Genomic DNA, 17,041 nt, shown 5'->3' on the forward strand with positions numbered 1-17,041 from the left:
CTTTAATGACTTATGTTTTTATTTGTTTACTTTCTATGAAATCCTTGCCTAGTCCAGATTTGTATAGATTTTCTTCTATGTTTTCTTCTAGAAGTTTATAGTTTCAGTTTCCTATATTTACATCTGTAGTCTATCTTAATCTTGTGAACAGTGTAAGGTGTTATTTATGATTTATTTTTTCCATATGGAAATTCAGTTCTAGCACCATTTATTCAGAAAACTATTGTTTCTGCAATGGATTATGCCAGTGACTTTGAAAAACTCAGTTGACTTTACATGTATCATATATATAACCATAGAGGTCTATTTCATCATTCTCTATTTGTCTGATTGATCCTTCCTTGTGTTTATACAAAAACCACACTATCTTTCTTACTGTGGTTTTACAGTAAGCCTTGAAATCAGGTAGTGCGAGGTCTCAACTTTATTCTTTTTCCCCAACAGAGATGTAACATATTGTTGGACCTTATTTTTCCAAATAAAAACTAGAGTAAGATTTTCATTTTCTATTAAAAAAAATAAAATGCTGAGAATTTTGTTGGGTTTGCATTAAATATATAGATCAATTTAGAGAGAATAAGGTCAAAACAATATTGAATCTTCCAATCCATGAATGTAGTATATTTCTAAAAATTTCTAAAAATTTGTGAAGTGTATATATTCTGCATGTTTTATTAAATTTATTTATATTTTGATGTCATCAGAAATGGTGTCTTTGACATTTCAATTTCCAATTTTTATGTCTTATACAGAAATGATTGATTTTACATATTGCATTTTAAACAGAAATATGATTGATTTTGTATCCTATAATATTGGTAAATTATCCTGCTAATTTGAGTAGGATTGTCTATTTTTTTTTTAAGATTTTATTTATTTATTCATAGAGATGCAGAGAGAGAGAGAGAGGCAGAGACACAGGCAGAGAGAGAAGCAGGCTCCATGCAGAGAGCCCAACGCGGGACTCGATCCAAGGACTTCAGGATCACGCCCTGGGCTGCAGGTGGCGCTAAACCGCTGCGCCACCGGGGCTGCCCCAGATTGTCTATTTTAAAAAAAAGTATGATCTGGGAATAGAATTATTTTTACTTCTTACTTTCTGTTTTTTTATGCATTTTATTTACTTTTCTTGTGTTAATGCAGTGGTAGGGGCCTGCAGGATAATATTTGTGGAGAATAAGAGTGAATACTTTTTAAAGATTTTATTTATTTATTATTAAAATGTACTTGAATAAAATATCACAGGAAAAGAGCAATATGTGAACAATAAAAATATTGATGGAAGAAAATAAAAAGTAGGATAGTAATCTTTTATCCAATTATACCAATAATTTCATTAAAAGTAAATCAATTTAATGCACCACTAAGTTATCAGAAATCATGGGACTGAATTAAATAAAGGAGTTTTTAAAGACATGGTTAACATATGGTTAACCATACGATACTGCTTACATTAGAAATTAAAGAAAATTAGTATAAAGAAAAAAGCTGACAAATATTCTATAACATATAAACCACAAAAAGTGGCCAAAAACTTTAAATTATGATTTAAGTAATATGTTTGATTTAACTTGCATAAAAATTCACATATGAAATTTAAATGTTTTCTTCTCTTCCTATGACTTTATTCACTCCCTCCCTCATCCATTCATTCAACACATGTTCATTAATAGTGTATGCTGTGCCAAGAACTCCTACAGGTGCTGGGTTAGGAGTTATATTTATACTTTTGCTCCTGTTCTCCCACCTTTTAAAATTTCACATTATACTTGTGTTTGTTATTGCTGCTTTTTGGGAAGGCTTCTAAACCAGATATTCCAGCTAACCTACTCAATCTTTGGCTATTTCTACTCTGTATATTTAAGCTAGTCATTTACATTTACTATTTATTTTAGCAATTACATTTTTTCATATCCACTATTACCAAGTGGTTTTTCTTCACTGCTAGTTACCTTTCTTCTATTTCTTACATCATCCCTTTCTTTGAAAATGTTGTTTTGTGGTATTTAAAATAGTATTGTTTCTTATTACTCCTATCTATTATGAAATTGATTATTTTGTTTTCTTTCTCTCATAATAATTTTGTTTCTGATCATGCACATTTTTCCTGGAAGACCCCTAACTTCCTTGTCTGATAATGTCTTTAAGGGTGAGATAGCCTAGTTGCTTGTTTGTGCTCCTCTAGGGAAAGGAAAAGGGTGCTTTAGGACAGAAAGATTCTGGTTTCAGCATCAGTCCCATAATTCTCCATCTTCCCATCCTGGTCTTCTTCAGGGATTTTCTTCCTCCAGTATCCCCAGTTTCTAATACCTCAATTCCAGGTACTATCTTTGGGGAGTTGTCTGTTGAAGAGGTGGAGGGGAAAGAAGAGAAGAAATGCAGGAGCCAGGCATATTGGCTGACTTCACCACTTTATACTATATACCCTAGCCAGGCTCTAGTTCTCTTTCTCAATTTTTCCTCTAGTGTTGCAAGTCAGAGTCTGCTTTCTTGCCTTCTGGTAATGTCAGGTATTAATCCATCTAGAATAATATACAAAGAAAAAAAAAACTCACCTATAATACAAAGTCCTCTCTCAGATTAGCTCCAAACTGTCACTGTCTTCTACACCAGCTTGATTGTTTCATCACACATCTGTCTCTTGACCAGAGCTCAGGTGTGTATTGATTACTGACAATATTTCTGCCATCAGTCATCTTTCCACCCCCAGTTTTTTAAGTGGCATTTTCATTATTGTGTTACAGAGACAGAAAGGGTTAGCTTACTTATGGCTAACTTTGAAAATCTGTCCATCTCAAAAATTTTTTGTACTATTTTGCTTTTAAAACGCTTTTGCATTCAATAGCTTACTTGTAATCTAAAATTACGTTTTATGGGAAGCAGTTCTTTGTTCTACAGATAAAGAGGCCATGACCAGAAAGAACTCAATGGCCTAAACAAAGTTGAATGATAGACATTGTTAACGTCTTTCAGGCAACCAAGACCTATCTTTATATAGTTATCAAGAAGGAAAGACAGCTACATTCACAAAACATTATCCAGAAAGTTCCATGCAGACCATGAAAGTTTGCTTGCTTTGCTCCTTGCTATAATTTGATACTGTGATTTCTGACATGGTGTGGCACTTATGATTGTGACAGGCTATATTAAGTCTGCATGCACCGCCATAACAAAATAGCATAACCTGGAAAGCTTAACTAGTCATTTATTTTCTCACAGTTCTGGAGGATAGAAGTCCAAAATCAGGGCACCAGCATAGCCAGTTTCTGGTGACTGCTCTCTTCCTAACTTGTGGATGGCCATCTTCTTGATATGTTTTCACGTGGCATGAAACAGGAAGAGAGCAATGTCTCTGGAATCTCTTGTCATGAGGGTACTAATACCATTATGAGGACTCCACTCTTGTGGCCTCATCTAAACCTACTCATCTCCCAAGGTCCCCATCTCTAAATACCATCACATTGGGGCAGTGTTTGTGTTGGAGGAGAGAGACTGCAACTTAACACATTTTTGAGGGAAACAGTTCAGTCTATAGCACAAGTCATCCCTAGTTTGAGTCTTATATTCTGCGTCTAGTTGCATGTAGATATTTACTTCTTTCTTTTTCTGGTTCCAAAATGTGGTCAACTTTATGTGGGTCCATCTCTTAGCTATGCGTCCCTCCCTCTTCCCAGGGCCAAATTTTATGATTTTGATATTTAACTCTTTCAAATCTATTTTAATTTTACTTAATTCAGTTACTTTCCATCCTTATAAAATTATTTATACCCTTAAAAAAACAAACCTAACTTGAACTTTCTCTCTCTTTGCTCTATTAGACCAGATAGTATGTTATAATGAATAACAGTGGGTAATTCAGAAATTAGTGTATCAGATGAGAATCCTGACTTTCTCAGCTTCTCTACATTTTCAACTATCTCTAATTAATGAAATATAAGGGCATGAAATCTATCTTAAATTGCTCTTTTATGTTGCAATGTTTTATTTTTGGGTCCATAATAGGCTTCTGATGCTCACACTGCTTTGAAACTTTCATTGGAGGAATCACATCATTTTATAATGAGGAAAATGAGTAATGAGAGAATTTAAGGAACCATCAAACTTCTACATCAAATTAACTACAACAAATTTTTAACTGAAAATTTTAAGATATAATGTGAAATATGGATTACTCATAAAATGTTAACTACAGGGAAAAAATAAAATTTGTCTAAAATATTGTGTACATCAGGGATCCCTGGGTGGCGCAGCGGTTTAGCGCCTGCCTTTGGCCCAGGGCGCGATCCTGGAGACCCGAGATCGAATCCCACGTCAGGCTCCCGGTGCATGGAGCCTGCTTCTCCCTCTGCCTATGTCTCTGCCTCTCTCTCTCTCTCTGTGACTATCATAAATAAATAAAAATTAAAAAAACTTAAAAAAATAAAAATAAAATATTGTGTACATCAGATAAGATTAAAGTAAATATTTTGGTACATTTTTTTCTAAGTGATAGCATTAATTTCCTTAATCAATATTTACATTTTTATTTCTACTTTTTCAGATTCAGCATGAACTCACCTACATTTTATCTAGTTTAATTATTAAAAAATTCCCTTAGGACTATTAGTAAAAGAGTCACTGAAGTGTGTCAAAAGAGCTTGAATTTACAATCAGAAGACACACATTTTGTTTTTGGCTCCCTGAGCCTTTGTCAGTCAAGTCTGTCAATGGAAGATGATACCACCTCCTCCTCACAATTCGCAGGATTGCTTGAGATAAAAAAGATGTAAGTGGAATCAATTTATACACTATAGAATGCTATATATCAAGAGATGTTAGAATGTATGGTGCATTTTCTGCTCTATATTTAAAAAAAATAACTATAATTTATAATCTGGCTGAACCATTGGCATCTACTAGTTTATCTATTATGATAAATAAAGTTCTAATAAATTTAGGAGAACTTTTCCCTGAAAAAATATTTGATTTTATAAGCAGTTTTCTTGTCTTTTAGAATTTTTACAGAAATTTCTTAAAAATATTATTTATTTAAGAGAGAAATAAAGTGTGTGTGTGTGTGTGTGTGCGTGTGTGCACATGGGTGCACACAGGTGCGGGGGGAAGTGACAGAGGGAGGTAGAGGGAGAGAATCTCAAGCAGAGTAGCACCAGAGGCAGGGCTCCATATCAAGACCCTGAGATCATGATCTGAGCTGAAACCAATAGCCTGACACTTAACCAATAGTCTGACACTTAGCCACTCAGGCACCCCAAGTTATCACAGGAAATTGTACTAGATATTTTCCCATTATTTCATTTGCTCTTACTTCTGATAGTTGTTAATGCTTTGTCTATAATCTTATGTTGCTCATTTTTAGATATTCACAAGAAATTAAGTATCTGGCTGAATAGAAAAAACATATGGATTGCCAAAGAATAAAACTTTTTTTAAGATTTTATTTATTTATTCATGAAAGACACAGAGAGAGAGGAACAGACACAGGCAGAGGGAGAAGCAGGCTCCATGCAGGAAGCCTGACATGGGACTTGCTCTCGGATCCCGGAGAAATGCCCTGAGCCAAAGGTAGACTCCCAACCACTGAGCCACCCAGGCATCCCATAAAACATATTTTCTACCTAATAGTATATAATTCAATTTGACATTAGAAAACAAGAATAAAATATTTTGATATCAAAATATTTTGAGTCAAATCTGACTTGGTTGTTATTTCTTCTTCTTCATTCTTCAAAACCAAACAATGCTACAGTCTTCCAACAATATTTTCTCCTGTCTTGGGCAATGTTACCGCTCCCAGTCAACCTGGATTTCTTTGCATTCACTGAGTGATAACATGTACTCCAAATTTCATAAAATTGTCTCTTCTTTGCCTTACTTGTTCTCTAGAATCTAATTTTAGTTCTATGTCTAATCTGCTATTGCTGAACAAAGTGAAAATAGTAGTTCTAATATGTAAATCTGAATATTGTACTATATTAAAAGGAAAATTGTGCACAATCTTAGTACAAACATTTCCAAACTAGAGGCAAAAGTAACAATTACAGGAGAGGTTTTGCTTGATAAAACCCTCTTTGCCATGTTTATTGAAAGAGATTAATTTGAAGGATCTCTTTAAATATTGCCATAGATAAAGTAGTTACTAAGCTGTTTTTTAAAAAAGTACTCTTTGTGGGAGAAAGTGCTGATATTTATGGCAGAGAGAGACCCTAAGCAGACTTGCAGTGATTACTATATCTGGTTTTCATATCTTTGTGTGTAATTCTTTCTTACTGAAAGTGGAAAGAAACGGTGATGGGGTGTCACTTCAGTAATTATGTTATAATATAAAATATTCCATCTGAGATGCCCAGAGCTAGAGATTCTTCTTGCTGACTTGATCAAATAAATATCCATGTTTGGGACAGCCCACATGAGAAAGAATTACAGGTGGTCTCCAGAACATGTAGGCATCTTCAAGAACATGAAAGTGGCTTCAGCCAATAATGAGTAAAAACACTTGGGCCCTCTATTATTTAACCAAAGGAAATTAATTATTTCAATGACCTTAATAATTTTGGACATGATTCAATTTCCTATCTGAAGATGAGTTTCCAGATAAGAACATTCCGGCCAACTCTTTGCAGCCTTGTGAGACTCAGAACAGAGGTTTAGCTAAGCCATGCCTGGACTCCTGACACACAGAAGTTGTGAGATTATAAATGTGCACTGTTTCGAGATGCTCAGTTTGTAGTAATGGGTTATGCAGCAGTAAGTAACACAGTATCCTCAACTCCATTGCTCATCAATAAAAATATCTTGTGAGGTCTCTGATTAAACCTATTCTTGTCTTTTCAAATTATTCTAAGACTTGAGTGGCTATGCCTCCTGAAAAGTTGACTATCAGTAATGGTATTAAGTTATACAGGGAAAAAAACCCTAGATTTTCCTTGTAGATTTCCATTTAATTGCATTGCAAAATTTTCAATAAGGCAATTTAAAATATATATGAACAAGTGTGATATAATCTCAGAATAAAATCTATACCCCATAGCCTTTATTGCAGACATACCAATAGGAATGTCTCTAATGAGATTCAAACAGAAAAAAATTCTAAAACTACTACTTTTTAAGGAAGTTTACTTAAAAAAAGATAATTCACTGAAATGTAGAAGTAATAGCTGTGACTTCAGTAGCCATTAGGGCTATAAGATGTGCCATGTATTGATGACGACTGAGCAATAAGATGGAAGAAACCTGAATCCCTAAAGATTTTGTGGAAGAGCCATTATGTTAGTTTCTGTGATGATTCTTCAAGACTCAACCTGAGTGTAATAATTTTGTCTTGTTCAAACCACAGTTACTTGCAGTTTTACTGATAATTTTCAGATACTTGAAAAATAATAACATAATTTGTAAATTATGAAATAATATAGTATTACAACCTACACAAATCTAGTTGGCTATGGAGCAAAGGTGAAAATGACCCAAGTAAATGCACAAACAAGGATCACCATAACCCTAGTAGAGGAACACACAAAGAGCTAGTTTTTTTTTTTTTTTCAAAGGGCTAGTTTTTAAGAATAAAGTAATATGTGAACAAAGGCAGAGAGTATTGAAAATGTGTAATGATTGAGTGGGAGGTAGCACGATCTAATTTGACTAGAGTTTGGAGTAACTGGTAGTAATGAAGGAGAGATGATTCTATATATTCTAATTGGGATATTAATGAAAGATTTGAAAATCTATAGCAATGAATTTATATATCACCTATAGGCCATGAAGAACATCAACGTGTTCCACTGAGAAGAGTAAGATACATTTACTAGGAAAATAAAGTCCCACAGTATGGAAAATGGACTGAAAGGGAAAGAGGCTGAAAATTCAGATATCAGATAAAAGTTTAGTATAGTATTCTGGATAATATAATATAAAGCTTTACAGGTAAAATAGGGATAAAATAAAATGATAGATTCAAAACTCCAAACAAAGATAAAACTGACAAGACTTGGAAACTGACATGATGGTGAAAGATTTCTGGGAGACAGTATTTATGGTTCTATTTCTGGTGTCTATACTAGTACTGGGCAAGTAGTAGTTACACAATAAATAATTGCTAAATATTTTCCAGATTGCAAAACTGTCATCAGTAAAGAGACAATACATGTAGGTTGTTTTATTTTCAATTATAATTTGTAGTTATGTAATACAAATTCTTATAGAGTATATACACTGTTAGCTGTTAAAGAAGACACCATTCCTTTAATAAGTTTCATTTTAAAGAATCTCAAATTATCTGTTGATCAAATTCTTAAATGGTTTTTAAGTCTAAATTTTATATAACTATATATATTCTTGTAAAAATTCTGTATAGAAAACCACACACACAAAAAGAAAACCACGATTAATGGTTTGGATTCCTACTATTGTTCACAATGCTCACTTAAACCACAAAACTAACCAATCAACCAACAAAAAACTATGCTTATCTTTAGCATAACAATGTTAGTAAATAGAATAAATGAAAATACATGGTATTTTTTGGTATTATAGTTAATATTTTCTATGTGGACAGTGCACTACAAGCTAGATGTTACTGTTCCCAAAATATCTGCACTTACTTTCTTCTTTTCCTTTATAGGAGAATATTCTCACACTCTGATTTCTCAGTAAACACAATCCCACTCAACTACCTCCATACTCCCACACACATCAAATACACATGATAAAACTGGGAAAAGGAAGTGTGAATTTTTTAGTTTTCCTGGGAGTTAAAGTAAATATAAATGTGAGGGCTGTCATTGCCTTTTAGCTCAACTTTGTATATTTTGATGCATAGTGAGATCAAGTTCACTTTCGGGTGACTGTATAACATTCATGAGTAGTGGAAGAGTGATCTTGAATTTGGTAAAATATTCATAATAATAAAAATTTAAAGTGTTCATAATTTGTCAGGAAGTAAATAGAATTGTCTTCAAATATCTGTTTTGTGTATAAAGAATATATGCATAAAGGATATATGTCTTCTTTATATATCCTATTCCTTAGTTCCCTTCAGTATAGCTTCAAAAGGTTTTGAATTATGGGCAATTCATAAAGATTACTAATTGTGATGTGTTTTAGTAGATGAAATAAATACTTTTTTGAAGTTCCTTCCAGACCTCGGATTCTATGGAATCTGATTTCTTTATACAATTGATCCTTGAACAACAGAGATTTGAACTTTGTGAGTTCACTTTCATGTGGAGGTTTTTTGTTTTTTTTAACAGCACAGTACTATAAATGTATTTTCTCTTTCTTATGATTCTCTTAAGAATATTTTCTTTTCTCTAGCTTACTTTATTATCAAAATACAGTATATAGAACATCTCTACCTTAAATTATTGTAAAAATAAAGTATACAATACATATAACATACAAAATATGTGTTAATAGACTGTTATCAGTAAGGCTTCTCGTCAACAGTAGGCTATTAGTAAAATTTTGGGGGAGTCAAAAACTATATGCAAATTTGACTAAACCACTATATGAGAGTGGTTACACTTCTGTGCTGTTCAAGGGTCAAATGTATATCTTCCTGGATCATACAATACTTGGAATTCAATTATTTCCTTTTTTCTTCAAAACTATATTAGATTGTATGTGGAAATCTTGAAACAATGAAGCTGGCCTGAAGATAGAAAAAGCACACTGGAAACAAATCAATTCATGGGGATATTTTCTCTCCCTTTGTGGGCCACCCATAACAGATTTATTCCTTTCTGGAGCTATCAAAATCTACTTACTACACCCCATGGATCTTGAATGGGAAAATGTTTTCTTCTGGGAAAAGTGTTTCTTCTGGTCTCAGCTTGTTTTCTAGTTCAGAAAATGGGATTTGGGTCAAGTAATAGAGAACAAATGAAAATATTACAGAGGCAGCATGGTCTGAACTAGCCTAAAGTTAAAAAACAATGTCAACAACAAAAATTAGAAGTGTTTAAGTCCCAAAACTTTGAAGAAAAGGATGCAATTAATCTTATGGAGTGTTTTTGTTTTGGGGGCCTAATTAAAAAAAAAAAAAAAGATGACCTCTTTCTACCAATAAGTAGGAAACAACTACCTTTGAAAGATTCTTATTGCTTTGGGACAATAATAGGTAATCAAAAAGTGAAAGTACATCATACCATTTAAATTACTCCATAGAATAGTACACTACATTCTTCTTTCCCTTGTAAATATTCTTAGGGATAAAAATTAGCAGAGAGATCTCCATATAAGTAGTATTGTCCTATGACTTCTGGTTTTGTTTGAATAGTTCACTTTAGGAATCAAAGTAGAAATCTTTAAGTACACCTGAATGTTGATAAAATGGATTGCAAAACCAAGAGGTGGTAAGATCCAGCAGAGATGACATCTTCATATGCTTTAGTTAGCTCACTATATTTTATCTAATATCACATTTCAGGTAGCAAAAACAAAATTTTCTTTTAAAATAAGAACTTATGAATAAAAATTTTTATTACCAATGAGCAAGTTTTAATTAAGTCTGAAACATTTTAATCATAATATTTACAATTGCTTTTTAGGTAATTCACAATGTCCAGTTTCTTCTTTTACTAACATGAACACTCCAACTATTAAACTAACTTTACCTAGAATGAAATAATACTGAAAAGGAATAAAAGGAATATGTCCTTTTAATGTATGTCTAACCTTAGCTCAAAAATCACACAAATTTACTTTATTATATAGGGTATAAAATAATTTACATGATTACCCAAAATTTAATACAAACTTAATATTCTTTTGATACATTGGAAGACAAGTATTGATTGATCAAAATCAATCAGTATTGATTATACTTCTAATTTATTTTATGCTAGGTCTATTGTTTTCCTTTGACTATTTGTAAACCAATGGTAAGCCAAAGACAAAATTGAGTTTAACCACACATATAGTTAGTAAATAAATACAAAGAAGAAAAAACACTCTTTCTGCTATTAAGAAAATCAAAGCAGGTGTTGGTTAACAAGCAATTTTTGTAGACAGAAATACGTATTAATATTAATATTTGCAATTTGATGTTAAAAAGCTAGTTAAGATTTGTCACTTTATTACTTAAACACTCAAAATAACCAACCTCTTCACCAAATCTTCTTGAATTCACATAAACTTCTAATTTTATAGGCACATAAACTGTTTTAACTACTAAATAATTTTGTCTTGAAAATAAATGAGTAGTTCTAACTATAGCAGACAAGCTACTCAAAGTATGTTCCATGGATATGTACACTTTAATTCTTATATTGATTAAGCCTAAGATCCCTTGATCAAAAATATACAAACGGTGAAATATTTAGAATCTTACCTGTAACAAGAAAGCTGCATCTCCCAGCTCCCGCCTCATTTATGATGCTACAATTATAAACCCCATAGTTTTCATTGGAAAGACTCTTCACTGGGTACTCTGTGTACTCTTGAGAGTCAAACTGACCCGTCCGTAATAATTTATTGCCCAAGCGCCATTCATAGGTCAGCACCCGTATTGGATAGGCTCTCAGGACCCGGCAGCTCATAGTAACACTTCGGTCTTGTCCTTGCCGGATCTCCAGGAATGCTGGTTCTACAGCAGGAGGATCTGTAGAAGACAGGTTACAACAGATGAAACACACGGTTTGCAATAAGCCAAGAAGTTATTTTTAAGACACATCTAGCAACAGGGAAGGAGTAAGAAGTGGTTGGAGAACAATAGCCGGCATTTCAACTTGGGATGGGAAATGGGAAGCATCATTCACTGACTGTGGGCAGTGAATGAGATTCATTACTTTAAAAAAAGCATTTGCAGGTGAAAGTAGCAGAGTTTATTTTTTCTTTCTAGCTACTTCCCAGAACAAAATATATTGATAATGTTTGGTTTACACTGTCAGCAACCAAATGATGCTCTAGGTGTGAAATGTAGTCACCTAACTAGCATGAGACTTTGAAACAGATAAAGCCATTGGTTCAAGTCAGTGAATTCTAACTATTCCCAGTTTGGCTTCAGAATATCCATTATTTAATAGAATATGTAACCCAAGGATATAATGTATTTCCTAAACTATCTGGTCTGAACTTATTTGACTAATAGTCATAATATTCATGTGTAAACCTTAAGCAAAATTTGCAAATTATACCACATGTGGACATGGTTTCTAAGTCACTGCAAAGACTCACTTATCTGTTTTAATTGTGATTTTTTCCATATAATTAAAACTTGCTATATTAGGTCCTAACCTTTTTGTTTTGACAGAAAGATTTCTAAAAAGTGTTACATACTTCTCATTAGGTAGCATATGCAAAATATAATCCTTTTCATAATGACTCTCAATAGTTAAAATAAATAACAATTACTTCCTGGGCAGCAATGATGGGATTCATTTAATCATATAAACTATGTGACAACTCAGTATTGCCCTTTACAGCACAATCGCATCCTTGAGTAGATGTGTATGACACCCTCTTGAGTTGTGCAGTATAAATGCTGTACAACTCTATTTGGCATCCCTTCCATCAAAATGCTAAAATGTCTTAGGACTGCCACAACAAATGTGCCTTCTGGTAATCTTTACATGTTATTCCATCTACCTTTTATACTCTTGCTGTCCCTTATCGTTGTCGATCTGTTGAATTACCCTTCTTGCTTCTTCAACAACTATGTCTCCCACTAACTCTAATTTTATTCAAAAATCTGATTTTTGAGCTCTTTCTATGTAAGTGCTAAGAGTTTTTTAAAAAATGAATGAGAAAAAAATCCTATTTCTAACACAGTAGGCAGATATTTAAATAGTTGCCAATAGTTTTGATTAACAAAATTGCAGGACAAAAAAGATAATTCTAGGTTAGAAATAAAAGAAGTGAATAACACTATGAGTATTGACAAGGCAAGGCATCTTTGTCTTCCAGGATATATAGGAAATAGGTGAAAACCTGAAAAGCAAGTACACTGAGAACAATGGAGTCTGGAGGCCAGAAAGTTGTAGTTGATAAACCAAATTTTCTGGAATTTAATAATTCAGAAGTAGGGAAATTTGGAGTGATTATAGGATCAGAGATATACTCATTGGAATGGAAAGATGAAATGGAGGAGAGATTAATGATACTAGAGTCAAATGCAAATATGTTAAGTGAATACACATTTACTCTCATTATATTTGTATTTGTCTAACAGTGCAACTGCTTATCTTTCTTCTTATAAATTTGTTTTTAAACGACAAAGGTCAAAATGTAATTAATTGTACTTACCAGGGTAATATCCTAAAATACTATTTACTTTTTGTATGAATGATTTTCTGTGGGAATTCTTTGAATGTATCTGACCTATTAGATTATTCAAATAATGGATTTTTTGGGACCATGAATGTGTCATTCATCCAAATCTAGAAGATTCAGTCCACCCATTTATTAACAGCCTACAAAAGCTAGTGTTAGGTTAAATATCTTCAAACACAGGGTGTTTTCAAAATTTCAACAGAGACTGAGTTGGAAAACAACCCTAAATGAAAGTAATCATTACTGCTATTTAATAGAATGCCCAAACTACTTGGATTCTGGGGTGGTTCCTTAATCCCAAAATAAGCGAGAAAATGTGAAACTGAGCACACTCAATGTAATACAGTTACATCTGCCTATGGAAAACTTCTGTGATGTAAGGCTCACTTTAGCAAACTAGGTATTAATGAGCTCAGCATTTCATTCCTTGGAATACCCAGTGAGAAGAATAGACCTTCACAGTTAGGATTAAATGGTGTGGTATAAAGACTTCAAATATGATGAAAGAAAGCTTTAGATGTGAAAAAAGTTAGAGTTCACTATTCTGATAAAATTAGTGTTTCATGGTGCAAGAGTTATTCAGTATGCTGTATTATGAAATATTTAATTAAGAAACTGTAAATAAAAAAAAATGTTATGAGGAAAACCCCACTTAGGAAAGATTCTTTAGAAGAAATAAATAGGTAATTATGTTTTGTTCATTTGAACAAATGATTCTAAAATTATACCATTACATTCTAAAAATATACCATTATACTATACCAACTGTATTCATTTACATTAGTAACTTCTGGTTCAAAAGTTTCCTTGTCAAACCATCTCCCTACATATATACTGAAGAGCAATGGTAATAAAAATAATAATTATATATGTTGATATTGAATATTTCCTAAGTTCTAGGTATTGTGTTATTTAGTCACATGATTTATCTTTTTATAATAGTAACCATTTTAAAGAAGACAATGAAGCACTGGCAAGTTAAGCAAAGTCATGAAGCTATAAAGTAACAGAATAAGGATTCAAAGAAGTCAACTTGACTCCAGAGACGAGGCTCTTAACTATGACCTGTGCTTCATTCTTTTCAATTACAATGCTACCAAATTTTCATGATTTAGTGCTTTCCCACAATATTTCCTTTGAAAACATTGGTTATTACAGTTATCAATTAAAATAGACCTTGGTAAAAGGCACTGAGGTGGGCACTTGATGGGATGAGCCCTGGGTGATATTCTATATGTTGGCAAATTGAACAAAATAAAAAATAAATTTATAAAAATAAATAAATAAATAAATAAATAAATAAATAAATAAATAAAATAGACATTGGTCTATTCACAATATCATTTAGAATGTATAAATTGCATAGGTCAAAAATGGAAATCATGTTTTATGGAAAGTAGAAAAGTGTTGCAATAAAACTGCTAGATTAAAGAAAAAATGTTGTTAATGATGGATTTCAAACCAGATTCAAAATGTAGTGTATGTTACAAAGCACTTCAAGTAAATAAATTTCTGTCTTATACATATATTAATATATATGATGAGGGCATGTAGAAGATTAGCTATCTGGAAGTAAAAGTGTAACCCTTTAAAGTTATTAAGGATTTTCACTGAGATAAAAATATTAAGTAGAAAGTGCTCACAATTAGGTTTTTCGCATTTACTATTCTTGTATCTACTGGTTCCAGATTGTCTGGCAAGTGTTCTAAGTAGGGTTTGGTTCTAAATCTTTAAATCCATATATAAATGTCTAACTTATTGGAAAGAATAATCCATGAAAACACCAAACTATATAGAAATGTGTATTTGTGTTTATTTCTTCATAAGGGGATCAGAGAGGAGTCCATGACTTCTTTTAACCCAGTGTATGAATAAAAATTCACATGCACCTCTTTCACTTGGCCTTTTCTGAGCTACTTCCTTTATAATAAACTGGTAAATTTAAGGAAAGTGTTTTCCTGAGTTCAATAAGGTGTTTAGCAAATTATCAAGTTTGGAAGGGGAGGAGGTCATGGGAACTCTCAAAGCTATACCTGGGTGGTTAGAGGTATGGGTGGCTATTGGGAATTGTATCTGGTGTCTGACATGCAGGTAATCTTGCAGGACTAAGCCCTTTAACTTGTGGGATCTTTACTAACTTCAGGCAGTTAGTGTTGGAATTGAATTGAATTTTGGACTCCTAGAGGTTTCAAAGAATCAGAGAATTGCTGCTGGGAAACACACTACTTATTTGGTGTCAGAAAGAACAAGAGAATTGCTAACCAAGTCTTAAGATAAGTCCAATTTATTCAGCAGAGAAAGATATGAAAAAAGATGGACTTAGAAAAATATATCAAGAAGTTTATAGGGTTTGGCTAAGTGTATATTAAAAAATGGGGACTGAAACAATACTTATAGTATTAATCTACTCTATGGCTGTGCAAGGACATTTCATGTGACTTCATTTAATCCTTACAACTATCTTAATTATTTATTTTTAATTATTTTTATAGAGAGCATAAGAGCAGAGGAGGACGGCAGAAGAAGAAGGAGAGAATCTTAAGCAGGCTCCCCAGTGAGCATGGAGCCCTACCCAGGGCTTGATCTCAGGGCCCTAAGATCATGACCTAAGTCAAAATCAAGAGTCTGATACTCATCCAAGTAAGGCACCCAGGCACTCCCTTACAGTAATCTTTTAAAGTTATATTATGATCTCCATTTTACATATAAAGAAACTAAATGGGGGAAGTTACATTCTTGAGCATCCCACACATTATGAGTGACAGACTTTAGATCCAAAACTGCTTGATTTCAAAGTCCATGTTCTTTCCAACACGGCAACTTGAGGAAGCAGTATCAAAAGCAAATTACAAATTAGTCTTTAGTATAATGTTAGTCTACCTCAGAAGTTGGCAATATAGGGAAATGTAGTTTAGAAACAAAATCGTCTATAGCATTTGTAAACAGTTGGCAAGAAAGCAACACCAAAGATTTGGTGATACACTTTACAAAATTAGTGTTCACCTCTATCCACATTTTGAGATTGTTGGTAACAATTATTTCACATCCTTAACAGTTGTCTCATCAAGATAGAATTTTGAAGCTACTGCGTAGAACCATTAAATAGTTGCACTATTGAAAATATTTGTATATTTGTATTATTAATGGCACATAATGGATAATGGATAATGGATAATGTATAGAACCACTGCAATTGCTTCCTCATAACAAAAGTGATAGTATACTCAGCACTCCTGTTTTCTGGAAGCTTTACTTTATAAGATTAATAGATACTATTTATTATTTAGCCATCCTGTTTCTAGGCCTAAAAGAAAGTGAAGAATAAACCAACTCTGGATAATCAAAGGAAGTTTTTAATAATCCAACTGATTTATTTATTTGGATACTTTCATCGAAGAAATCAGCCCTAAAATCTACTCTGATTTTCCTTGACAGCCTCTTAGAGCCTACTTGTGTGTCCATATAACTCAATAAGCTGGTTTCAAAGCTAAAATACTTCCATAAAACCTGGAAAATTGCCTCATAACCACAAAGTAAAACGATATCTGAGGTTGAGTTCTTAGGGAAGAAGCAGAAGAACTGCAAGAAACTAAATCCTTTAAACCTCAACCCCCCAAAAAATACAAAAAAAAAAAAAAAAAGAAAAAAGAAAAAAACAACCTCAACCCATTTTGTCCTTTGTATTCATTAATGCAAGGAATATTTCAGAAACATAAGCAATAAGGATCATTTCAATAAAACTAGCCTTTTAATTAATTCTAAGTCAACCTAAGCAGAA

At 32.8% G+C, this 17,041-nt stretch overlaps 1 protein-coding gene across 3 annotated transcripts in view; it reads right to left on the reverse strand.

The window, feature by feature from the left end:
* Window positions 1-17,041, reverse strand: part of MDGA2 (MAM domain containing glycosylphosphatidylinositol anchor 2) — a 784,495-nt gene that overhangs the window by 108,287 nt on the left and 659,167 nt on the right. For all 3 annotated transcript variants that reach the window (XR_012036556.1, XR_012036555.1, XM_072838458.1), the window contains exon 9: window positions 11,324-11,593. Coding sequence is in view for 1 of the 3 variants with exons in the window: in XM_072838458.1 (XP_072694559.1) it covers window positions 11,324-11,593 (270 nt within the window). In the remaining 2 variants the exon portion in view is untranslated. The remainder of the gene's footprint in view (window positions 1-11,323; window positions 11,594-17,041) is intronic.

The sequence above is a fragment of the Canis lupus genome, chromosome 9, assembly GCF_048164855.1.
Source record: "Canis lupus baileyi chromosome 9, mCanLup2.hap1, whole genome shotgun sequence".
Lineage (NCBI taxonomy): Eukaryota > Metazoa > Chordata > Mammalia > Carnivora > Canidae > Canis > Canis lupus.